The 27196-nt window shown below is 44.1% G+C and overlaps 2 protein-coding genes across 2 annotated transcripts in view; both read right to left on the bottom strand.

The window, feature by feature from the left end:
* The window catches only part of LOC311237188 (uncharacterized protein), a gene marked incomplete at both ends in the record, with an annotated part of 204709 nt that overhangs the window by 60948 nt on the left and 116565 nt on the right, over window positions 1-27196 (bottom strand). The window lies entirely within an intron of this gene.
* LOC311236445 (semaphorin-4D-like) overlaps window positions 1-27196 on the bottom strand; it is a gene marked incomplete at its 5' end in the record, with an annotated part of 48754 nt that overhangs the window by 13734 nt on the left and 7824 nt on the right. Inside the window, 9 exons of the mRNA XM_084324126.1 lie at window positions 2632-2854; window positions 6955-7111; window positions 9219-9394; window positions 11026-11177; window positions 11633-11749; window positions 14184-14277; window positions 14489-14587; window positions 14708-14770; window positions 15247-15392. Coding sequence (XP_084180252.1) covers window positions 2632-2854; window positions 6955-7111; window positions 9219-9394; window positions 11026-11177; window positions 11633-11749; window positions 14184-14277; window positions 14489-14587; window positions 14708-14770; window positions 15247-15392 — 1227 coding nt within the window. The remainder of the gene's footprint in view (window positions 1-2631; window positions 2855-6954; window positions 7112-9218; window positions 9395-11025; window positions 11178-11632; window positions 11750-14183; window positions 14278-14488; window positions 14588-14707; window positions 14771-15246; window positions 15393-27196) is intronic.

The raw sequence follows: 27196 nt of genomic DNA, 5'->3' as shown, positions 1-27196 counted from the left end.
CATGAAACAATAAACACAGTATGCGCTGGAACAGAAAGTCATACATTCAGAATCAGACAACGCTAAAGATTCAGCCAGCCTATCCCACCAGAACTGTACCTCTCATGTTGGGATGTAATTGGACCCCTATTACTTGATATGATTTTATACTCAATCAAAGAGGGGAACTTCTCCAGGGACGTTAATATGGCACTCATATCTGTCCTCCTTAAAAAAGACAAAGACCCCACCGAATGCGGTAGTTATAGACCCTTAAGCCTCCTCGGAACCGATCTCAAGCTGTACGCTAAGGTACTAGCCATCAGACTTCAAAAGCATATGACATCTTTAGTTCATCCTGATCAGACAGGCTTCATAAGAGGCCGCCTGATCACGGATAATATTAGACGGTTACTACATGTGATAGACGCCAGCAAGGATGCCGCGCCTCCTACAGCTATATTATCCTTGGATGGGATGAAGGCCTTTGATAGGTTGGAATGGTCTTATTTATGGGCAGTACTTGGAAGGATGGGGTTAGGAGATGGATTCATTAATATGATCAAAGTACTATACACAGATCCGTCAGCCATGATTATAACAGGTAAATTCACCTCCCCACACTTCCCTGTGTCGCGTTCATCCAGACAGGGTTGTCCTCTTATTACTATTTGATCTATCCCTAGAGCCTTTGGCACAGTATATAAGACAATCTCAGTCCATAGAGCCGATATCAATTAAGGGCACACAGCATCATATTAGTTTATATGCAGACGATGTAATATTGTTCATGCAAAACCCTACCACCTCACTGCCTCATCTTCTCAAGGTAATAGATGATTTTGGCAATCTATCAGGATTTAAGATAAACTGGCCAAAATCGGCCTTCCTTCCACTTAATGTGACTGCGAAGGCTACCTCCCTCCCAATAAATATACCAATGGTAGAACACTTTAGATGTCTTGGAGTTGAAATATTCCCCACTATATGCCAAACGGTGAAGTATAATTATACGGGATTCCTAGATAGGATCACAAATGACTTCAGCAGGTGGTCAAAACTAAAAAACTGTGTATGTACATGCGGGGTTTGATGTGCAAACCTTATTAATCCTTTGTACAAACATGTGTTAATGTACTCTGAATAATCCCTGTATGAAAAAGCAACCTTCTAATTCACTCTGAACCCTGAGGCAAAATAAATAATGAGTTTTTGAACCATAGTTTCCTTTTTTGCCTGGCATGCACAGTCTATTTCTCTATCAGTAGAGAAAGACCATTTGAATCATTATGTCCTTCTCCCCCTTCCAGATAGCAATCGCATTGTACTGCAAATCACCTCAGATATTGATTAGAATATACCACACAGGGCTTCGCAGGGCTGTGCCATGTGTTATTAAATATGCGCAGGTTATAGATTGTAGGCCTATGCCTCTAGTACAAATCATATTATACCCGGTAGCCAATCGAAGAGAACGAATAAAGGCATTCATATTCCAGCATGGTTATAATGACACACTAATGCCAAACAGAAACAGTGGTTAACGAACGGTCTTTATTAGTATTTTGAGCTGTCCAGGCAGAATTGCAGCAATGGTCTTAGGGAGTCTTGATATCTGACATCACCATGTACAAGTCCGCCAGCCTGTTATTTATCCCATAACACGGGTTGTGTCTTCTTGGTTCCGTGAACAATCTCGCTCGTGGAGTTTCTCATAGTTCGCTCGGGTCAGTCCATTATTTCACATCCCATGGGGGGTGTTTCATGACCATATATGGATAATCATGCACAAGCATTGACGGTAGAACAAAGAGGTATTTATCAACACGGAGGAGCGTAGGACCCGTGTACGCACGGTTGATAAATCCCAATATTTATGTGCGTACACACATTCTAAATTCTGTGCTTACGTACGAACATAGAACACTTTCTAAGAATTGTTGATAAATGAGGGCCCAGGTACCCTAACTTGCGTGATATACAGTATACGTCATGGGTGCGCAACAACTCTACAAGTCTCACTTTCCTCATGTTTTCTTCACATTGGTCAGAAGACGACCACTTCCAAAAGATCAAGATACAAATTTGTTCAAAAACCAAACCAAAAAGTGGGGAAGGAATTGTCTTTTGTGGCGTCTGTGATAATATAATTAGATTTTTATGTTCTGTATTTATTATTTGTTATTTCTATTGTCATTATTGTTATTATTTAGGCCTGTCCCCGACTAAGGATTTGTATAGTCGACTTTGATTGGCCAAAATTTGACGATAGTCGACTGGTAGTCGTGCCCGTTCTTATGCAGTTAGCCTCGCTGGTATGCGTGCCATTAACGTTAGCCACGCTTCTAGGCCTCTTTGCTTTTGGAAAGAATGATAAAAAATATATTATAATTAAATTCTTTTTTTTTCTCCTCTCTTTTATTCGACTAAGGGGTTGGCAGTCGACTACAGCTCCTTTCGATCGATTAGTCGACTTTTCGACTAATTGGGGTCAGCCCTATTATTATTATGGTTATGGTCCTGTGAAGTCCTGTTTATTATTACTGTATTTGTTTTATGTGAAAAAAAAATTATTAAATAAAAACACCACCAAGAAAACCTAAAACACAACAGCACCCGATACAAGACCCTTGGGGTAAAAAGCGCACCGACCTGTCCCAGTGAAGATGACGTCGTAGACGTGGCCGTCCAGCGCGCGGACCCTCTCCACCACGATCTGGGTGTAGTTGACGTCCTTGGTGATGAGGCGGGGCCCGCCGCCGATGGGCAGCACGGGGTCCTCCAGCAGGGGGTGCTGCTTCACAAACAGGAGGGTATTGTCCGGCAGCTGGAGGGAGCTGCTGATGTTGTGCTGGCGGTTCAGGTTGTTGATGCACTGGAGATGGATGGATGGGTGGGAGAGGGAGATGGAGGGGATGAGTGGTACAGTTGGCCACAGATTGAATATACCAGCGGTTCTCAAACTACGGGTTGCGACTAGGGATGTCCGATATTATTGGCCGAACGATATTATCGGCCGATATCGGCAGTAAAATGTGATATCGGAAAATATCGGTATCGGTAAAAAAAACAAAAAAAAACAATAACAATATATATATATATTTTTTTTTCATTTATTTAACCTTTATTTACCCAGGCAAGGAAGTAAGAACCAAATCATATTTTATTGCATATATCGGTATCGGTTGATATCGGTATCGGTATCGGAAATTAAGAGTTGGACAAAATCGGAATATCGGTATCGGTAAAAAAGCCAATATCGAGCATCCCTAGTTGCGACCCAAATTGGGGTCGTGGGTAGGCAAGTCAAAAAGAAAAAATATATATAATCTATAATATATATATTTTTTTATGTTCTGGTAACATATTTTGGCTAAATATGCCTAGTTTTATAAATGTGTATTGATAACAGTGCTGTAATAAAAAGTTCTAATAAATATGCATGATCAAGTTCAACGTGTGCTTTTATTTTGATATTCCTTAATTCCATGTTGAAATTACACAATACATTACATGTGGGGTCGCCAAAAGAAATCCTAATTAAAATGGGGTTGTGGTATAAAAAAGTTTGAGAACCCCTGTGTTATGTTGTACGTACGTAGTATTTTGTATGTAGGTAGAGGTGTAGTAATAAGACTCCGGATACAGGATTACTCTTTAGTCTTTTAGTCAAGCATAGCAGGTTAGGTTACAACATGGTACACTACACTCTGTTCTATTATCATTCTGCGTGTACTCTTCTTCTGCACGTATCATCATACAGCATCGTGTACTCTTCTTCTGCACTTCAGCTGTAGGCATAACAGGGTAGGGCTGGGCGATATATCGAGTGTACTCGATGTATCGCGGCCTGTTCTATGTGAGATGTAGTAAATTACTATATTGTGAACATCGAGTATATGTTGTCACGTCGCGGCTGATATGAGACTTGCTTTAGTGCAGAGCGTTCCTCTCATTTCATTATAGACAGACCAGCGCGGACCTTAAATGACATGCAATTGTAATTTCATTACACAGACCAGCGCGGACCTTCAACGCGAGCAATGGGCTAACGTTAGCTGCTAAGTTAAACCATAAATAGGCTAAGCTAACTAGCGTTAGCTCTTAGCTGCTAACCCTGGAAGCACTCAAAGCGGACTCCACGACACTACACACTAGTTCCATTCATGAGAAAAGGGGGTGGGTTATATTGACGACGCTTAACAACAGAGGTTTAAAGATAACTTCATATTTATTGGTTATTCGTTTCTTGCATCCAGTTTCAATCTCCGTGTGTTCAACTTCCTGTGTTTACATTCGAGTGTGACATCATCGCCTACGGCAGCTTATACGCTCAAAGCGCAAACGCGTTCTCTCTCTCTCTCTTCTCTCTCTTCTCTCTCTCTCTCTCTCTCTCTCTCTATTCAATGATTTAAAGTAGCCAAACGTTACAGTATAAATACTAACTGGATAGTTGATGATATAATTGATTGATTGATTGATTGATTGAAAACTTTATTAACAGATTGCAGAATGGGTACAATACAGTACAGCTCAATACACACAATTGTTAAGGGGATGCTATATATATATATATGTGTGTGTGTGTGTGTGTGTGTGTGTGTGTGTTTGGCTAAAGTGGATAGAAAACACAGTACTGTGCAAAAGTCTTAGGCACCCATAGTTTTTATATAAATTGTCTTAGATGTAAATACTTTTTTTATTAGTGTGTCAGTAGACTACTCTTAGTACATTTTCATTTAATAATTTTTTAAAGCATCTTCATGGTTTAATAATGCAAACATATTTTGCAGGGACTTATTATAATCATCATATTGGCGTGACTGTATGCATCAAAGGGTTAAATCAAGCATTTTTAAGTGCTTTAGAGGAAATGTCAAAATATCGCGATATATATCGTGTATCGTGTTATGGCCAAAAAATATCACGATATCATTTAGAGGCCATATCGCCCAGCCCTATAACAGGGCATTGTATTAACTGCGCCCCATAGTGGAGACTCTTGGAAGTACAGCTACAACATGTAATGTGAGGACACAACACCCTGGAATATATAATTGTCCATGGGATGCAGCTGTAGGGGAGCACATGAGGTATACCGACATGAAAGAAGGCGATGTGACCTCAACCATCGTCAAATCGTCACAGCAACTTCCCCCCCCGTAGATGGTTAGGTTTGATTAGAGCATGAATATCCTTTCATAGTTAGGGGGGGGGGGGGGGGGCAGTAGAGGGATTCATCATTAGGCTCGACTAGTCAACTAATGAATAAGTCCATGACTATGGTGTGACTAACAGTAACATTTAGGCCATGGTTACACTGGGCTAAAACAGCAACGTTCTATTTTCGAATGATTACGTTTGCATGTCCAAGTTAAAAAGAAACGCAGTTTTGGCAGGAAAAAGTTTTCCTAGCGGCAACGCTCAAAAGGTGTTTTTGTTTTGGAAACTCGCCGAAACTCGCCGACAATGGTGCCATGTAATTTGCGCAAGCCGGATACAGAGCTGTTCTGCCCAACGCAGTAGAGACCTGCACGGTTATTTCCAGTGTTTATGCAGAGCTGTCCCAAGTAGCTGAGGCTACCAACGTGCTGTCAAGTTATTGTTATAAGGAGCCCAGTCCAAAACTACAACAGTCTGCATACCCTTAACAATTGTGTGTATTGAGCCATATTGTATTGTACCCATTCTGCAATCTGTTAAATAAAGTTTTCATCCATTTCTACTAGCGTTAACGTTACTACGTTATTAGCCTCGATGCTAATATATACATGGAGAATGCCATTCACATTAGCATGTAGCTAACAACATCAGAGATATTTTTGTGAGACTAAACTATCGGCTCTTGGTGGTAAATTGTGTTGATGTTGGTTTTGTTTCATCAACAAATAAGAGGCAGAACACACAGTGAATGTATCCGTTTTGTTTATTGCACTATCTTTGCTGAAAAATAAATGCTACGTTGGCTAAATGGCTCACGCGAGGTATTTAAAGATGGTGGATTGTTGTTTTTTAGCAGAAAGTGTATTGGCACGTTCAACTTTTCTGATTGGTTGAAAATGGCCTTCATGTTTGAACTAAATCGCCACCTACTGCTTTGGCATTGTACTACATATACATCACTGTGCTCAGGAGGCAAAACGATGTCTAACTTGCCTGCCATTACGTAGCACTCTGAAAAACGAAACCGACTACCTTTTTGCAATAGGCCACTCCCATTGCCAAGCCCCCCTTTTAGCCAATTAGCATGAACACACACACACACACCTTCACACCTTCACACACACTTGACCTCCATGCCCAAATTTCAGCCTCCTAGAGCCAATCCTGTGGCCGCTACTGGGTGGGGAATCTTTTGTGGACCAACCGACCAACCAACTAACAGACCTACTGGTTGTGTGGGAGAATAACAACCCTCCCCCATTCACCCTGTGTCTCACCTAACGATCCCCAGTCCAACCCTCCCCCATTCACCCTGTGTCTCACCTAACGATCCCCAGTCCAACTCCCCCCATTCACCTTATGTCTCACCGACACCATCCCTTCCCCCTCCCGGCCCCCCAACATGGACCCTCTCCCCTCCCGGACATCTCACACCTTCGGCCCTATCCAGCCCCTAACCCACATTTTCCCCCCCTCCTCCTTCTCCTAACTAGAACCCCCCTCCTTGATACGCCTGATACAACCCCTCCCCCCTCATAGAACCACCCTCCAATCCCGACCTGGGCCAAGCCTACCCAGAATTCCCCTCTCTCTCCCCTATAAAGAGCCACGCCTGAGTGGACTCTGGAGCTCACCTGGGGACATGAGGCCGTTGTCCCGGTTGGGTCATCCAGCTATAATACTCTGACGAATAAACCTGTGTTTATCAAGTCTACCTTCCGACTACCTGACTCGTTGATCGGGTTTTCAATTCCCTCACAGTCGCAGCTAAAAACATTGTGCTTTCATGGATGGTGATGAAGAGGTCCTTACCGCTCCAGGGCGCGGCGAGGGGGTGGTGCCGTTGTACCGGACCCACTTGGTGTGGTGCTGTTCATCCATGGTCTCCTGCATGTAGTTGCCCTTGGAGAAGACCTCCTCCAGTGAGGTCATGTTGTAGGCACAGACTGCCGACAGACCCACGTTACCCCTGGTGGAAGGAGGGAGGAGGGACGGTGGAGGAGAGAGAAAGAGAGATCAGGGGAGAAAAGCAGCAATAAGTCAAACTGACCCTCCTTGAGTTGAGCATCATTATCTTATAGAGGAGCCAAAGAATCACCTGCACCAATGTTTTGTTTTTTGAAATATTGGACATGGAAAATATTAGCATTTATTATCCGGAGCGTAACAGTAAGAAGCATTTTGTATGAAAGTATTCTGTACTTCTGTATGACAACTATTAAAGAAACTTGAAACTTAACTTCCACTAGCATTGCTAACAAATGCTAACATTGTGTGATTAACCCTTTCACTACCAAATGGTTAACCTTCACTGCGACGATACAGAAGGCTAACCCTTGCACTACCACACGACAAAGGGTTAACCCTTTCACTACCACACTACAGAAGGTTAACCCTTTCACTACCACACTACAGACGGATAACCCAGTTTGAGACAAATGGATTATTAGCTTCAATAGCCCGTTTCAAAATGACTTCTCCCATTCTCAGCCTGGACCGACGCACACACACAGGAAAATGTAGAGTCTGATGTCTCGAACAACTGATTTAGATTGGAACAGACTTGCTGTCTGCTTGGTCGGAAACGTTACCTGTTCTCTTTCAAAGTAGAACAGTGGATTCAGAGCTGCAGACCTTTTTATACTGCATTTGATAAAAGGACCGCTCAGTGTGTCAAACCACTCCAGACAGCATCAAGTAATTTACATAAGGATGAGAAAAGAAGATCTCAATCTCTATTTTTCCCACAGCAGAATCTATGTGGGCCAACATACAGTACACCGCCTGTGTGTGCGTCTCAAGTTCCTAGTATAATAAAGTCATCTTCTAATTTTTTTTTTTTTTATAAAATAGTATGAAGGTAAAGAGGTTGGTGCCCACCATCCTGCTTAAGTGCATATATGGAGGGACTGTGTGTATGTGTAACTAGGAGGGATATGAGGACTGTGTGTATGTGTAACTAGGAGGGATATGAGGACTGTGTGTATGTGTAACTAGGAGGGATATGAGGACTGTGTGTATGTGTAACTAGGAGGGATATGAGGACTGTGTGTATGTGTAACTAGGAGGGATATGAGGACTGTGTGTATGTGTAACTAGGAGGGATATGAGGACTGTGTGTATGTGTAACTAGGAGGGATATGAGGACTGTGTGTATGTGTAACTAGGAGGGATATGAGGACTGTGTGTATGTGTAACTAGGAGGGATATGAGGACTGTGTGTATGTGTAACTAGGAGGGATATGAGGACTGTGTGTATGTGTAACTAGGAGGGATATGAGGACTGTGTGTATGTGTGACTAGGAGGGATATGAGGACTGTGTGTATGTGTGACTAGGAGGGATATGAGGACTGTGTGTATGTGTAACTAGGAGGGATATGAGGACTGTGTGTATGTGTAACTAGGAGGGATATGAGGACTGTGTGTATGTGTAACTAGGAGGGATATGAGGACTGTGTGTATGTGTAACTAGGAGGGATATGAGGACTGTGTGTATGTGTAACTAGGAGGGATATGAGGACTGTGTGTATGTGTAACTAGGAGGGATATGAGGACTGTGTGTGTGTGTGTAACTAGGAGGGATATGAGGACTGTGTGTATGTGTAACTAGGAGGGATATGAGGACTGTGTTTATATGTGTAACTTGGAGGGATATGAGGACTGTGTGTATGTGTAACTAGGAGGGATATGAGGACTGTGTTTATATGTGTAACTTGGAGGGATATGAGGACTGTGTGTATGTGTAACTAGGAGGGATATGAGGACTGTGTGTATGTGTAACTAGGAGGGATATGAGGACTGTGTGTATGTGTAACTAGGAGGGATATGAGGACTGTGTTTATATGTGTAACTTGGAGGGATATGAGGACTGTGTGTATGTGTAACTAGGAGGGATATGAGGACTGTGTGTATGTGTAACTTGGAGGGATATGCAAAAAGACAAATTTAAATTGCATTGTGTACATCGACAATAAAGTAATCTTGTTGTTCTTCTTCTAGTTCCCAGCATTGTCCGACAGCTTATACCCCCCCCCCACCCCCGACACACACACACACTTGAGACTCAACCACTGACCACTGGGAGGTGAAGACCCCATAGATGACGGTCTCCCGCCAGTCGTCTGCCTTCAGGATGAAGACGTCGTGCACCACGTTGAAGACGAAGCTGAGCTCGGGCATGGAGCACACCAGCTTGGCTTTCAGGAAGGACGTCCACTTCTTCTGCAGCGTCCTCTGGCCCCCCAGGTCGCCCTGTGGACGGAGATGGGACAGGTTATTATACTTAAAGTTATAGTAAACTTTCTACAAGTTCTATTTAAGGTCTGTCTGTCTGTCTGTCTGTCTGTCTGTCTGTCTGTCTGTCTGTCTGTCTGTCTGTCTGTCTGTCTGTCTGTCTGTCTGTCTGTCTGTCTGTCTGTCTGTCTGTCTGTCTGTCTGTCTGTCTGTCTGTCTGTCTGTCTGTCTGTCTGTCTGTCTGTCTGTCTGTCTGTCTGTCTGTCTGTCTGTCTGTCTGTCTGTCTGTCTGTCTGTCTGTCTGTCTGTCTGTCTGTCTGTCTGTCTGTCTGTCTGTCTGTCTGTCTGTCTGTCTGTCTGTCTGTCTGTCTGTCTGTCTGTCTGTCTGTCTGTCTGTCTGTCTGTCTGTCTGTCTGTCTGTCTGTCTGTCTGTCTGTCTGTCTGTCTGTCTGTCTGTCTGTCTGTCTGTCTGTCTGTCTGTCTGTCTGTCTGTCTGTCTGTCTGTCTGTCTGTCTGTCTGTCTGTCTGTCTGTCTGTCTGTCTGTCTGTCTGTCTGTCTGTCTGTCTGTCTGTCTGTCTGTCTGTCTGTCTGTCTGTCTGTCTGTCTGTCTGTCTGTCTGTCTGTCTGTCTGTCTGTCTGTCTGTCTGTCTGTCTGTCTGTCTGTCTGTCTGTCTGTCTGTCTGTCTGTCTGTCTGTCTGTCTGTCTGTCTGTCTGTCTGTCTGTCTGTCTGTCTGTCTGTCTGTCTGTCTGTCTGTCTGTCTGTCTGTCTGTCTGTCTGTCTGTCTGTCTGTCTGTCTGTCTGTCTGTCTGTCTGTCTGTCTGTCTGTCTGTCTGTCTGTCTGTCTGTCTGTCTGTCTGTCTGTCTGTCTGTCTGTCTGTCTGTCTGTCTGTCTGTCTGTCTGTCTGTCTGTCTGTCTGTCTGTCTGTCTGTCTGTCTGTCTGTCTGTCTGTCTGTCTGTCTGTCTGTCTGTCTGTCTGTCTGTCTGTCTGTCTGTCTGTCTGTCTGTCTGTCTGTCTGTCTGTCTGTCTGTCTGTCTGTCTGTCTGTCTGTCTGTCTGTCTGTCTGTCTGTCCTGATCGTAAAATGACTGAAGCACTGTGGGCCGGTAATGAACGGGACTGCAGAGCTGAGGCTGATTTGATGACACGAGAAAGACGACAGGAAAGAAACAAACAAGGAGGCAAAAAATCTGCTGAGGACGTAGACATGGAGGAGGAGGAGGAGGAGGAGGAGGAGGAGGAGGAGGAGGAGGAGGAGGAGGAGAGGCAGCAGAAATGAGATAATCAGGCAAAAGTCCAAATCTAAAGGAAGGAATGAAGGAAGGGGAGAGAGAGGAGGCGGAGGAGAGAGACAGCCGAAAAGAGATAGTCAGGCAAAAGTCCAAATCTAAAGAGAGAAAGAGAGAGAAGGAGGCAGAGGAGAGACAGCCGAAAAGATAGTCAGTAAAAAGTCAAAATCTTATGGAACGAAGAAAGGGGAGAGGTGAGAGGAAGAGGGGGGGTGAGAGGAATAGTGGGGGAGAGAGACAGAGAGGAGAGGAGGGAGAGATGCAGGTACACAGAGAGACGCGTACGGTGAGAGACAGAGAGAGAGGTGGGTCCAGGAGGACACTGCAGGTATGGCAGATGGCGCATGACGTGGACTGACCTTACAGACGCGAGCCACCCTGGGGATGAGCTTGCCAAAGGACTCGTACTCCACCGACACCTCCGTGAAGAAGTAGTAGATTTTGTCGTCCTCGCCATCTGCCCGGCCCCTCCCCTCCTCCCTGATGACGTCAGCAAACACAAAACTGGGCTCTGCGAGGCGGTGGGGGGGGGGGGGGGGAGAGATTAGTACAAAATAAAATAGAAAGGGGTTTTGTGGAGTTGTCAAACGGAAAACTGAGAATAATGAGCTACCATTATCTATCTGTGGGGTGGTTCAATCGTGGCTCCGATTCTTGCAATATTACACAGCAAAGACAAAAATCTCCCTCCTGTCAAGAATTTCCTGGTAACACTTGTTTTTTCACTTGTTTTAGGAAAAATACGATTTTAAGACACAAGCCAAGTTTAAATGACTTGTTAAGATGGATGATTATTTCCCCACAGTGTAGCAGGATACTCCACATTCAATTTCCTGTATCAAAGTCATTAAATGATGATTTAAAAAAAAAAAAAAAATAATAATTTGTTTGGCTTGAACAATGGAAAAAGACCTCCCCCACACTGGAGACATGAAAGGCATCCATCATCTCAACATTTCAACTCACCGTTGAGCCATGACGTGGAATACTCCGTCCTCATCCGGGACTGAGACAGAGAATATCTGGAGATAATGGGCTCGCTGCCTAAGAAGTTATACGCAGTCCCCGAGTACAACTCTCCATCTGTTGAATGAACAGAAACCACAAGGAATATAAACAAAACCGCAATTTATTGTCCAGCCGTCTCATTTAATGGCTTTAACCACCGCCCTGGAGTAAGAAAGAATGTGATTATCATAACTACCTCAAACTATACCTACCCATAACGCTGTACGATAGCATGTACAATAGTGCTGTATATACCGTACATATATTTACCACATATATATATATAAATGGTCAATGGTTTTATCCAAAGCGCTTTACAATTTTGTTCCTCACATTCACTCATACGGTGGAGGCAACCATGCAAGGTGCCAACCTGCTCATCGGGAGCAAATAGGGGTTAAGTGTCTTGCTCAAGGATATTTCGCCACGCTGCCTGGGAGGAGTGGGAATCTAACCGGGAACCTTCCGATTACCAGACATTTGCACTCTGGTTGGATGCCAAACTTCTTTTCGTTGTACTGTACTTGTGCTGTATGATGACAATACATTTTAATCTAATCTAATAATCATGCATTTATACTGCAGGGCTGCCGACCAAAAAGTCTCTTTGTGCAATTGGTTGAAATGGGGGTCAACTCACCCATATATATGTAAGGGATAATGTATAGCTACGAGGTCATTGTCGCAAAATAATTGACCGACACGGAGTTTAGAACACAGAGGCGCCTCGCCGAGGTGTTTTAAACGTTATTTTGCGACAATGACAGAGTATAGGCTATACATTATCCCGCTTATTACATGGCTAACTTACTAACAATACATAATTCATTTTACACCATCGACAAGACGAGATCAAATGCAGACGCAGTTCTGTTCTGTCGCTCCGCGCTGTCATCGCCGGCAGCCGGCAGGTCTGTGGTCTGATTGCACTGATGACTGAGTGCAGCTGTGCATATGTTGAGCAGCACTGATGCAGTGTGTGTCAGTGGGCTTGATTGGTCCAGCTGCGCACAGCGGTCATTATTGCTCGGCAGAGGTCCGTTATCGAGTATTATTACATGGCGTTTTCACATTCGCCGAAATGCTTGCTTGTGATTGGTCAATAGCGCGCGTCAGAGGTCTGATATTACCCGATAACGGACCTCTGTGGAACAATAATGACCGCTGTGCGCAGCTGTTCGCAATCAAGCCCACTGACATCAGTGCAATCAGACACTGCCGGCTGCCGGGGAAGCTGCCGGCGATGACAGGGCGGAGCGACGAGCGGAGCCAGAACCAGTGTTGCGAGTCGATGTAAAATGAATTAGGTATATTGTTAGTAAGTTAGCCATGTAATAAGCGGGATAATGTATAGCTATACTCGATCATTGTCGCAAAATAATTGACCTTCACTGACGTTTAAAACACCTCGCCGAGGCGGCTCGGTATTTTAAACTCCGTGTCGGTCAATTATTTTGCGACAATGACCTCGTAGCTATACATTATCCCTTACTTATTACATGGCGTTTTCACATTCGCCGAAATGCTTGATTGTGATTGGTCAATAGCCCCTGACAGCGGTGAATTATTTTTCGATAACTGACTGCTGCCATGGGCAACGCGCAATAATTACCGGTGATTATTGCTTTTCGCAGCTGGAGCAATCAAGCCCACTGACACACACTGCATCAGTGCAATCAGACACACCTGCCGGCTGCCGGCGATAATAATAATCACTTTATTTGGGCTGACAGAGCCACAGAACAACTGCGTCTGCATTTGATCTCGTCTTGTCGATGGTGTAAAATGAATTAGGTATATTGTTAGTAAGTTAGCCATGTAATAATAAGCGGGATAATGTATAGCTATACTCGTCATTGTCGCAAAATAATTGACCTTCACTGACGTTTAGAACACCTCGGCGAGGCGCCTCGGTATTCTAAACTCCGTGTCGGTCAATTATTTTGCAAGAATGACCTCGTAGCTATACATTATCCCTTACATAACGGACCTCTGACGAGCGCTATTGACCAATCACAATCAAGCATTTCGGCAAATGTTAAAACGCCATGTAATAAATATATATAACTAGATGGTGCAAGGTGGAGTCTCCAGCGTAGTTCACTGGCGGCCACCTCATAACATGAATGTCTATGGTGCATGTACTACATAGCTTGCTAAAATGTTAACCGATTTACAAACGGTTTGGTTTATTACAAACGTTATTAACGTGGCTATGATTCAGGATGCTTGGACATGTAACATGTTGAAATTATTTTCCTATGAAAGTCCATTATGAGTATGCAGTATAATAACTACATCTCCAACGTTTATAACAAACCAAACCTTTTGAAAATCGGTTGAGAATTTAGCAAGCTATGGTTATTTCAATAGTACATGCACCATAGACATTCATTATATGAGTGGGCGTGCTGCCTGTGGCAAGATGGCCACCATGTGACAACATCGGTCTCCATTGGCCAGCAGCGGGTGAGTCATCTCTAGCCTTTATATATGTCTATGAACTCACCGACCATGACGGTGGTGAAGCTCTGGGAGGGGTCATAGGAGCACTTCCCCCTGCCATCCTCGGCTCGGCCCGCCAGCGAGAAGTTTGACAGGGACTGGGAGGAGAGACGAGAGATTAGGCTACAGAGAGCGAGAGGGAGAGTCAAAGGTGCACTAAGCTAAAACAATTAATTTAGAAACACTGGAGCTAGTTCGGTTTCAACAGGTTGTTCCCGTCAGAAATGCATCTCATACTCGATTACCGCTCTTGAGATTTTGAACCGTCTACTGGACCCGTCCCAGATGAGGTTTGACACGTTCACTCACCAAGTAGTCACACTGAGGTTGAAAGGCATGCGTTCCGCAGACATACAGCCGCTCGTTGTCCAGTACTTGGAGAACCCGAATGTAGTTCAGACAGTCCTTCTGGAAACACACATTAACAGTATTTGAGTGAATACAGTTACCCAGTAACTGTAACATTGGCAGATTCAGGAGAAGCGTTGTTGGGTGGTGCCAGGAAACGGATGACTAAAACATAAATACCTTTTTTGATTTTCCTTTAAGAGCGCACATCGTCATGGGAGTCTCCGCCACTGTCCATTCAACCTACAGGAATGGTGGGGGGGAAAAATTATATTCCATTGACGAGGTGGAAATGAATCCCATCCTGTGCATGGGCTGTGTGAATATGATCAATACCCTCTATTAGCAGCGGTTCTCAAACTACGGGTCGCGACTCGTGACCCAAAGTGGGGTCGTGGGTAAGTGACAGTGGCAAGTCAATTTAAAAAAATTAAATCTATTATATATATCTTGTTTTTTTATGTAAAAAAATGTTATGTTCTGGCAACATATTTTGTCTAAATATGCCTCATTTTATAAATGTTCAACAACGTGTACTTTTACTTTGATATTCCTTAATTCCACGTTGAAATTACACGATACATTAAGTGTGGGGTTGCCAAAAAAGAATCCTAAATAAAATGGGGTCGTGATATAAAAAAGTTTGACCCCCCCTGCTCTATAGATAAGACAACCCTTTCGCTCCCTTTTCGATAAAATCCTAAGCCGCGTCTTCATACCTTGTTGTTCCTGACCGTGACGTTGTTCTTGCTGAGTTCAAATATGGCGTCTCTGGCTCCGACGTACAGCGCGTCTCTCTCTTCGCTCAGGAGCAGTGTGGAGTAGTTGAAGATCCCTGGCTCGGAGAACTCCAGCAGGTCCAGATCTGTTTGAGGACGTATTCATCAAGCTTCAGGGAACTAGATTGAGATCAGTTTCAGGGGGGTGAAAGGGGGCCTTTCCAGCTGCTATGAAGCTAGCTTGATAACTATCAGTTGTGTCCACATGGTCTGCTAGATGAGATAATATGTCCAGAGGACACAGCTTCGTGTGTGTGCAGATCAGCACTGTGGAGCAAGAACCAGGATCCAATGTCTTTCCTGATAAGAGATCATCTCATGTCTTTCTCTACCTCATTACTACGCCAGTCTACGGTTCTGGACCGTTACTAAATATCTCCCGTCATCACGATACCTGGCTGCCGACTCTCTCCGTCTGGCTGCACACCATTAAAAGCGCCTGGGCGAACGGCACGTGCCACTACTCTATACTTATGCCCCGTTTGTCACTATGCGTTATGATTAATGGACGGACCTGGCGGGGGGAGTTTGCGTTTGGGAAGCCGGCCGGCTGGCTGGCTGGCATGGGAGAATAGGGGGAGGGGTGCCAGGTGCAAGTGGACTCGGGTTGCGGGCACCCGGGCATAAACACCACAATGATGGAAAGCGAATCCCCCCGCTGACTGACTGCAGGACCCGGCCGAGAGACCCGAGAGCAGGGCTAACTCCGTTTTGTTCAGGGGGTGAAGTGCATCGTGCCGTTTCTCGAAGGTACTTGGTTACCGAAGGCCTATTTATGTCAACGGCAAGCGTACGAAACGGCACTTCCTCCCCGTATTTAAGGGGCATAACTTGAGAACCTGTGGTCGAGGCCCGAGCCGAGATGATGTCGACTCAATTGCATGTCTAGAAATAGACGGGAGGGGAAATAGCGTTTCCGCCAGACTCAAAATGTGAAAAGAGTAATGCTTAGAAACCGACTGTAAAACCCCCAATTAACCCTTTCACTGCCGCACTACCAAAACGGTTAACCCTTTCACTGCGACAATACACAGAAGGTTAACCCTTTCACTGCCACACAACAGCCGGTTAACCCGACGACCGTCGGTTGTGTGATAGTGAAAGGGTTAAGGAGAGCTCAGCATGTTACTTTTCCATCATCAAGGGGACTAGCGCTGAATTTCAGCATTGAAATGTCGTTATTCCCCGTCCAGGGTTCAGTCTATTAGTTCGACCACGGTCTCCTATGATTAGAAAATAATATTTGGAGTTTGTTCCACCCCCTAATCTGTGATGTCAAACGGCTGTACAAGTGGCTTTTGCATTTTCTTTTGTGCGTGTGTGTGTGTGTGTGGGGGGGGGGGGGGGGGGGGGTCAATATACTAAATATTCTGCTTCTCTCTTAGCCCTGCCATAATATAAAGCTGATACTGTATGCAATGCATGTGGAAGTTCAGACAGACATTGTGAAAGTACACAAAACAAGTCAAGCTTCCGGCTCTCGACATGAACGGTCGCAGAATATCCAGCTCTTGCTGTTCCCATGGAAACCAACAACAAAAATCAACAAAAAGAAGATATACAGGAATATTTATGCATTTCTTGCTCGCCATACTTTGGATTACAGACGTGTGCCTGAATTCAGCACAGAATCGTCAGGAAACGGCGGTGGAAGGCAACAAACGCGCAAATCTACAGTCCCATTGTGACTTTTACCTGTTGAATGGCTCGGAGAGTAAACATCCGGCTATTGGAGCGGCAACTATTCACAGACTGTTGACGGCGAATCCCGAAAGAAAGAGACTACCCCCGACAGGCAAGTTTGATAGAAAATCGATGTTTTTATTGTATTTGCTCCTGTCTGGAGACATTCATCAGAACCCAGGACCTGTTTTAACGCGCCAACAGGCGAAGAATCAACGGCTCATCCTCACACCGTCAATAGCATGCATCTCCACACCGTCGCCGGCCCAGGACACAACGGCCAGCGGATGCACCAACCGACCAGCAGGCGGCGACATCCCCTCACCGAAGCCCAAGCAGAGGAGCCGAGATGCAAGAGGGAGAGAGCTTGCAATCAGGGGACTCATATCAGCGCGGGACGTGAGCACCAGGGACCCGCCGGTTGACTCGGCTAGCCCCGCCAGGACAGCTAGACTAACCGACCCACCCCCCCTCCCCCACAACGGAGGGCCTCCAGAGACATCTGAGGACAGCAACCAGCCCCCCCCCCCACGTCGCGGGTTTTCACACCGACCAAATACACCAGCAGAGGACAAAGGATCATCCCCACCCCCCCTCCTAACATCAATGAACACAGGACCCCATCCCCCCCTCCCCACCTACCGCCACAAGATCAACCACACGGACTAGGATCCCCCACCCCCCCTCCGGACATCACAGAGCCCCCCCCCCTTCCCACAGAAGAAGAATCCTACCTTTATCTCAATGATATTGACGACACAGCAGATAAAAACGGACTACATATCTTTCATCTTAATGTAAATAGCCTCAGGCACAAACTGGCAGAAATAAGAAATCATTTCAGTAGCGGAAAGGTAAACATACTATGTGTAGGAGCCATTTCATTTGATTTAATAGTTTTGACTAAATAGCGCCGCCACTGGTCGCCTCGTAAAATGGCACCATGGTTCTCCTATTAATTACGGCACAGCTGTGTGTAAACGCACGCCAGACAAGAAACAGTTTTTCAACCGCTCGCTTGCTACACACACACACAGCGCAGATTGAATGAATGAAAGACTGAAAAGAAAGACTTGTTTAGAATCATTATGAGTTTATTTGAAACCCTTTTGCTGCGCCTGTTTGTTTTGAAACCCCTTTAGTACAAGTCTGGAGCCTGTTTTGTTTCATTTGTTTGCTCCGTTATTGTTTGAAACTTTACGCAACTCCTTCCATAAAACTCAACCGGTTCGAACCCATCGGATGCAACTATCAACAACATCAAACAGTGAGTAACAAGACAGCCCAAGTCAATGTGGTGTGAGCGCGTTGAAGACGTATCCTGGCTTAGATAGGCAAATTGAGCCTACAATCAAGTTAAAAAACTCTCTGATACGGACACAAGTAATGGAATTTGATGGATCAAACGGATCTACTGGATGTGTCACGCTATTGAAAACAATGGACTGTGCAATAAATATGATTGGATAAATGAACGCGAAAGACACGCATTTAAAATGGTATCAAACGGATCTACTGGATGTGTCACGCTATTGAAAACAATGGACTGTGCAATATGATTGAATAAATGAACGCGAAAGACGCGCATTTAAAATGGTATCAAACGGATCTACTGGATGTGTCACGCTATTGAAAACAATGGACTGTGCAATATGATTGAATAAATGAACGCCAAAGACGCGCATTTCAAAATAGAATTGGAGGATCAAAGTATCTAATGGATGTGTGATTCTATTAAAGATAATGCAATGTGCGATATCATGTGGATAAATGAACGCCAAAGACGCGCATTTAAAGTGGATTTGAAGGAATATGTCGTCATCAAATAAACCTGTGCACCGTTATAAATAGATAAATAGATGCTGCTTAACGATGTCTGGGCAAGATAAAGAGGAATTGGGCCATTCTGATGCAGCTGCTGAGATTGTGACTGAAGGTTCTGATGCAGCTGCTGTGATTGAAGTTACCACCGTTCACACTTCTGATACAAATGTTAACTTACCTGTGGTTGAGGGAAAGAGACAAGTGAAACCCACGCAACGGGCACTTGAGGCTAATTATACAAAACAATGTAATCGAAGAAAAGCTAAACTTGGACAACTCACAAGCAAAAGAAATGTGTTACAGGCACTTATGGTTGATTACAGAAATGTTGAATTGGTTAAACAAGAATACAATGAATTTAATTCTAAAACAAATGACTTCAAATCACTTCACAAAACAGTACAGCAGCTGTTATCAGAAGAGGAAGCGGCAGAAGAACAAGATCAGTGGTACATGCCGAAGTTCAAAATCATATGTGAATTTCATGATAAGGTTATAGAATGGATAAATAATGCCCCTGCAGCTATGGCACAAAAGCCACCAGAAGTGACACCAGCAGTGATACCAGCACAAAGTGTGAAATCATTTGGCAATAATTCAGTTGGCATGAAATCCACTTCAAGCACCGCAGCATTAAGACAGGTAGAGGCCGAAAGAGCCAATCTAGCCACACGTTCTGCTTATCTCAAACAAAGACAAGCATTTGAATTTCAGGAGGCACAGCTCAAAGCAAGAAAGGAAGCATTTGAATTAGAAGTGGAAATTGCAGCTGCTGATGCCATGTTAAAGGTTCTGGATGTTACTAAACATGTAGACACCAGGCTTGATGTTAACCCCTTAATCCACATCAATCCACTTTATTTTGACTCAATGCGATCCTTACCAGTGGACAGCCAGAAGGTTAATCATGGATTGGATGATGAAGAGGAAGATGATGACTATGAAGAGGATGATGAGGCTGAAGAGAATGATGATGATGATGATGATGATGGTGATGATGATGATGATGATGATGATGATGATGAATTTGAAGGAGCAGCTTCCCATCCACCACTGAGACGAAGGTCTCAACATGCCCCTAGTGGCCAATTACGGCAGCCACAGAAACAAATGGCTCAGCAGCCTACAAGGTCACGAATGCCTGTTGCTCACCAACAACCCCAACAGCCTAACCCAAACCTTGGCTTGCAAGATGGTGCTCAGGTTAATGTTCAACCAGGCGGAGCCATGATGGACATTTTGAGAAAACAAAATGAAATCACAGAAATGTTAATTCAAGAACAGAGGTTCTCACTCTTGCCTTCTAGAGAGATTCCTGTTTTTAAAGGTGATCCATTAAGTTATGTCTCTTTCATTAGTACATTTGAACATTGTATAGAAAGCAAGACAAGTAACAACAGAGATCGACTGCTCTTTCTTGAACAATTTACAGATGGAGAACCAAAGGCAATTGTGAGAAGCTGCCTTCACATGGATTCCCAAAAAGGCTATGTGAAAGCAAAACGGCTGCTACGCAAACATTTTGGAAATGAGGTTTTCATTGCTGCTGCCTATCAGGAACAAATTCTGAATTGGGATGCAATCCGATCGGAAGATGGTAAAGCCTTACACAAATACTCACTCTTCTTGAGAACATGCTGCAATGCTATGAGCAATAATGAAATTCTGCAAGACATGAACAATCCTACACACTTGAAATCTGTCTTGTCAAAACTGCCATTCAAGCACAGAGAGAGGTGGAGGACAGTAGCATATGGTTACTATGAGCGTACACACAGAAGAGCTAAGTTCCCACAACTTGTAAATTTCATTGAAAGGCAAGCAAACATTGCCATTGATCCCCTCTTTGGAGAAATACAAGACACAAAACCGAAAGAAAAGAGGACAATCCCTTCTCCCCGAAATAGTAATTTGAAATACATACCAGTTTCATCATACACTAAGAGCAGTTTTGCGACAGTAACAGAATCCTCAGAACCACCAAGCACAAGCAGCTCTGCAGCCGTGCAACAGAAAACATGTTTCTTTTGCAAAGAAAACCACAGCACAGACCTGTGCAAGACATTGGATAAGAAAATACACAAAGACAAAGTTGAGTTCTTTAAAATAAATGGTTTATGTTTTGGTTGTGTGACTCAGGGTCACATGAGTAAGGACTGTGAAAGACGTGTGACTTGTAAAATATGTACAAAGAAGCATCCTACTGTGTTGCACATTGAATTTAAAAAAGATACAAGTCAAACTAGTCCAAGCACCGATAGCATGTCAGTGGGCAGTGCATTAGTCACCATGAAAAGGCCTATCCATACTGGGGCCGGTGACCAACAGAAACTGTCAATTGTTCCTGTGCAAGTCAAGTTGTTGAATTCTAACCAGGTACTTCAAACGTACGCTTTCCTTGATCCAGGAAGCACTGGAACCTTCTGTACTGAAGCTTTAAGGAAGCAACTGAATGCTAAGGCGACACCAACTCGAATCCTACTTCGTACTCTAGGACAAGAAAGGGTCATAAGTATTAACCGAATCAATGGGCTGGAAGTGTCAAGTCTTGAAGGAGATGATTTCCTAAAACTGCCACCACTCTATACTCAAACAGAAATTCCTGTAACCAAGCAACAAATTCCCACTCAGGATGATGTGCAAGAATGGAACTACCTAAAAGAGGTTAAGTTGCCATATATTGATGCAGATATTGGACTCCTGATTGGTAATGATGCAGCTAAGTTTATGGAACCGTGGGCAGTAATTAATAGCAAGGGTAATGGGCCCTATGCTGTAAAGACAAGACTTGGATGGGTGGTTAGTGGGCTTCTACACAAACCCACAATAAGCCATAAGCAGCCAACCCATATTTCCGGCAATCGCATATCAATAATACATTTGAATGACCTCATGATCCAAAAAGGGAAATTCAAGAAAGATGTGGAGTTTCACAAAAGAAGGACTCACCATGGAGTACGCCACCCAAAGAAACGCAGACTGCGTGTAATCATGGCAAAGGCAAGAGACGCCCCCTTGAAACGGGTTACAACACCCAGAATGGAACTTACTGCTGCAGTACTAGCAGTGAAAGTGAACAGGAATGTGGATGAAGATACATTCAGAACCCAAGTGAACACCAAGATCAACCCTGCAGACCATGTGTCCCGAGGTCTTACAGCTGATGCATTTTTAAAGTGTGAAAACTGGAAGAAGGGACCGGATTTCCTACAGGAAAAGGAAGAGACATGGCCTAACTTACCTGCTGATCTCACCCCCATACCAGCCGACGATCCGGAAGTCAAAAGAGAGAAGGTTACAGTCAATACCATTCAGATGACAGATCAAGATCCTACTAGCACTCTCATACACCACTACTCAAGTTTCTACAAATTGAAAAGAGCTGTAGCATGGATGCTGTATTTGAGAACTCACCTTTTGCAGTTGAGTAGAAAAAGGAAAGATCTGATGCAAATTCAAGAACCAGACACAGACAAACAAAGACAGACAATTGACGTAGAGATGAAAAAATTCAAAAACGCTGTAAAGGCATACAACCTCTCTCTGGATGAACTGGACACTTCAGAGATGGCCGTTGTTCAATTCTGTCAAAACCAAGGATTTCAAGAGGAAATCAAAACATTGCAGAAAGGAAGTTTGAACGTGCAGAAACACAGTTCAATCTACAAGCTTGATCCCAAACTTGAAAACGAAATATTAAGAGTGGGTGGGAGATTAAGCAGAGCAGCCATGCCAGAAGATGCAAAGCACCCTGCCATCCTCCCAAAGGACCATCATGTGTCAAAGCTCGTTCTTAGAAAGATCCATAAGGAAGTAGGACACAGTGGGAGAAACCACATGCTCTCCTCACTGAGACAAAAGTATTGGATTCCTTGTGCCAACTCATTGGCAAGAAAGATTATTTCTGAATGTGTGACATGTCGACGTCTCAATGGATCTGTCGGAGAACAGAAGATGGCAGACCTGCCAAGAGATAGAATAACACCTGACCTACCTCTTATGAATGTACATCAAAAATGGAACCGCATCCGCAGGAACTTTGAAAAGGAAGACATTGTGATCATAGCTGACACGAATGCACCAAGAGGATCCTGGATGTTGGCTAGAGTCCTGGAAACAATGCCAGACTCAAGAGGACTTGTGAGAAGTGTGCGTCTTCAGACAAAAACCAGTGTACTTGAAAGGCCCATCAGCAAGATTTGCCTGCTGGTGCCAAACTCAAATTAGGTACTGAAGATTCAAACAGGCCTATACATCATGCCTGTTTCCCACCTCACAAGTATTTATTTTGTTTTGAACATTTTGTATGGCTCCAGCAGTTTTTTGATTTTGTATTGTTATTAGAGCCTGCCCATAACAATAGGGGCCGGTTATGTAGGAGCCATTTCATTTGATTTAATAGTTTTGACTAAATAGCGCCGCCACTGGTCGCCTCGTAAAATGGCACCATGGTTCTCCTATTAATTACGGCACAGCTGTGTGTAAACGCACGCCAGACGAGAAACAGTTTTTCAACCGCTCGCTTGCTACACACACACACAGCGCAGATTGAATGAATGAAAGACTGAAAAGAAAGACTTTGTTTAGAATCATTATGAGTTTATTTGAAACCCTTTTGCTGCGCCTGTTTGTTTTGAAACCCCTTTAGTACAAGTCTGGAGCCTGTTTTGTTTCATTTGTTTGCTCCGTTATTGTTTGAAACTTTACGCAACTCCTTCCATAAAACTCAACCGGTTCGAACCCATCGGATGCAACTATCAACAACATCAAACAGTGAGTAACAAGACAGCCCAAGTCAATGTGGTGTGAGCGCGTTGAAGACGTATCCTGGCTTAGATAGGCAAATTGAGCCTACACTATGTTTCTCAGAAACCAAACTGGACCCATCAGTAACAGACCCGGAAATTGAATTAGAGAACTATTCTTTAGTCCGCAATGACAGGAACAGGCATGGAGGAGGTGTCTGTATGTACATCCATCAAGACACCAAATTTATTAACCGTACAGACCTAGATCATGAGGCTATTGAAACTGTTTTTGTAGAAATTCTATTTGAAAGGGCTAAATCTGTTCTAGTCGGCACAATTTACAGACCGCCAGACCAAAATGGCTTTTATGACGTGTTGGATGAGTGCTTAGCTGGAGTTGAGGATACAGAAATGATTCTTATTGGGGATTGGAACACGGATATGCAACAAAAAGATGCACCCGTCTTCAAATCCTACAATAGGTTTTGTGATCTGCACGGCCTCAGCCAACTAATCACACAACCCACACGTGTGTGTGAGTCAACTCAGACTACCATTGACCTCATCCTGACCTCTGACAAGTCCAAGATCGCCAATAAAGGGGTTATAGCATGCGGGTTAAGTGATCATTATATGATATTCTGTACCCGCAAAAAGCTAAAACAAAAGGCTGGCTGTCACAAAACAGTCACATCTAGAGACCTAAAAACCTACTCTAGCGAGGCCTTTAACCTTGAACTGGAGGGTCTGGACTGGTCAGATGAGCTCAATGGTACACTGGTTGAAGAAACATGGCTTGGCTTCAAAACCAAATTTTCAACGATACTAAACAACATGGCCCCCCTAAGAACCACCAGGGTAAAAAATCGCGCTGAGCCGTGGATGCACACTGAAATACTGACCGCTATGAAAACCAGAGACAAAAAATGCTCTGAGTTTCGTAAAAGTCAGTCAAAGCTTAACATAAGCACGAGCAGTGAACTCCAAGCCCACGTGACGGAACTCAAACTGGAAAGAAACAGACTAAGAAATGATGTAAACTCCATGATCAAAACAGCAAAGAAAAAATTCATCAATGACAAAACCGAGGAAAACAAAAACAAACCGCGTGAACTTTGGAAATTACTCAATAACCAACTAGGCTGCAGTAAAAAACTTAAAACCAGATTCTCAAACATAAACATAAAGACGGACAACACGCTCATCACAGAAAAGCTGGATGTAGCCAATTACTTAAATAGTTTCTTCACAAACATAGCCACAACACTGGTAAACAAACTACCCTCCCACTCAGGGCATTATGGGGTAGAACACATAGTAGCTTACTACAAAAACCTAGGGGTCCACAAAGATGACTTCAAACTGGAAATGGTAACAACAGATGAGGTACTCAAAAAACTGAGCGCCCTCCAACCTAACAAGGCCACTGGCCATGACAACATCCCCTCCAAATTCCTCAGAGACTCAGCAGCCGCCATCACCCCAGTCATCACACACATAATAAACCTCTCTATAAAACAGGGACACGTCCCCAAGGACTTCAAAATTGCGAGAGTGACCCCTCTGCACAAAAAAGGCAGTAAATTAGACCCAGGCAACTACCGCCCTGTTTCTATCCTTACCTCCATCTCGAAAGTCATGGAAAAAATTGTATACGAACAGGTCGAAAAATACCTTGCGGAAAAAAATCTAATCTACGAATTCCAATCTGGCTTCAGAACATCCCACTCCACTGACACATGCCTTCTCTATTTAAACGACCACATCAAACAAGAGGTGGACGCGGGCAAATACTGCGGCATGGTCATGCTGGACCTACAAAAGGCCTTCGACACTGTCAATCACACCATTCTGATTGACAAGCTAAAAGCAATTGGTTTTGATAGTCTATCAGTGAGCTGGATGCAATCCTACCTGGAGGGGAGAGAGCAGATGGTGGAGGTAAACGGTACCCTATCCCCCCCCCTCACAGTAAACTGTGGTGTTCCACAAGGAAGCATACTAGGTCCGCTACTGTTCCTAATTTATGCAAATGACATGTCGTCAGCTTGTGACTGCAACTTGTTCCTGTTTGCGGACGACTCAGCCCTGCTGGTCTCTGACAAGAACAAATTACAGGTTGAAAAAACCCTCAGCTCAGAACTAAGCAAAATCTGCATATGGCTCGCTGATAACAAACTATCATTACACATGGGCAAAACAGAGTCCATTCTCTTCGGTTCAAATAACAAACTCAGCAAGACCGACGGCTTCTCAGTTACAGTGGGTGACAATATTGTCACAAGGAAAGAAGATATTACCTACCTGGGTTCCATCCTAGAGGCAAATCTTTCCTGTGACAAAATGGCATCCAATGTAATAAAAAAAGTCAACCAACGAACTCGTTTCTTGTACCGGATCTCCTCACTGGTAAACAAGAATACCCTGAAGACTCTAGCAGGAGCACTCATTCAAGGGTACTACGACTATGCTTGCACCTCATGGTACCAAAGCACCTCAAAGGCGCTAAAAACAAAATTACAAACATCTCAAAACAAACTGGTCAGACTACTGCTTGACCTTACTCCTAGAACCCACCTCACCCCTGCCCACTTTGACAACCTAGGATGGCTTAGAGTAGACGACAGAGTACAGCAACTTGCAATGGGCCTGGTCTACAAGATACACTACACGACCAAGGTACCCATGTACATGACTAAATACTTCCCAAAGGTCAGTGAATACCACGATCACAACACCAGAGGGAGCTCCACAAATCATGTTTGAGCCCAGATTCGGCTCAAACAAGGGACTAAACACGTTTCGCAATTATGCCACATCAATGTGGAACGCCCTACCCAAAGCTGTAAAGGAATGTGAATCACTACCCACTTTCAAAAACACTCTCAAAAAACACCTAAGGGAGACTGCAACTCGAAACTGGCCCCTGTAAATGTCCGAACACAACCCCCTCCAATGTACAGTAAATTACCAAGTATGGTCTTGTCAATAATCCAATGTACAGTGTTGTTTGTACAGTTGTACAGTGTCCCCCACCCACCCCTCCTACCCACCCACCCCCCCCCCCACCCACCCAACCACCTCCAATGTACAGTCCCCACCCACCCCTCCTACCCAACCCCCCCCCCCCCCCCACTCCTACCCAACCCCCCCCCCCCCCACTCCTACCCCCCCCCCCCCCCCAACCACCTCCAATGTACAGTCCCACCCCCACCTACCCAATCCAATGTACAGTTTCTACGCCTAATGTATATACTCTTTTCTTTCTGGACTCTTTTTGTATCACAAATACAGTACTGTAATTGCAAATCTGGTATGTCATAAATGTATAGATGTAGCAGTACTGTCTATCTGTATGTCATGTATGTCATATATGTTACGATGAATTGGAAATGGGGGACCCTGGTGTAAACAAGACGAAAGTCTTTCTCTGGTCTGCATCCCCTTAACAATTGTATGTATTGAGCTGTACTGCACTGTACCCATTCTGCAATCTGTTAATAAAGTTTTCATTCATTCATTCATTCATTCATTCATTCATTCATTCATTCATTCATTCATTCAGTGGAGCAGCTCCAGACTGCATTTCCCTTGGCCATGAGAAACACATCTATTAGTTAAAAAGGCCTAATCTG

This window comes from Notolepis coatsorum (assembly GCF_963971535.1).
Source record: "Notolepis coatsorum genome assembly, chromosome: 11".
Taxonomy (NCBI): Eukaryota; Metazoa; Chordata; class Actinopteri; order Aulopiformes; family Paralepididae; genus Notolepis; species Notolepis coatsorum.
This window is presented reverse-complemented; position numbering and strand designations above follow the sequence as displayed.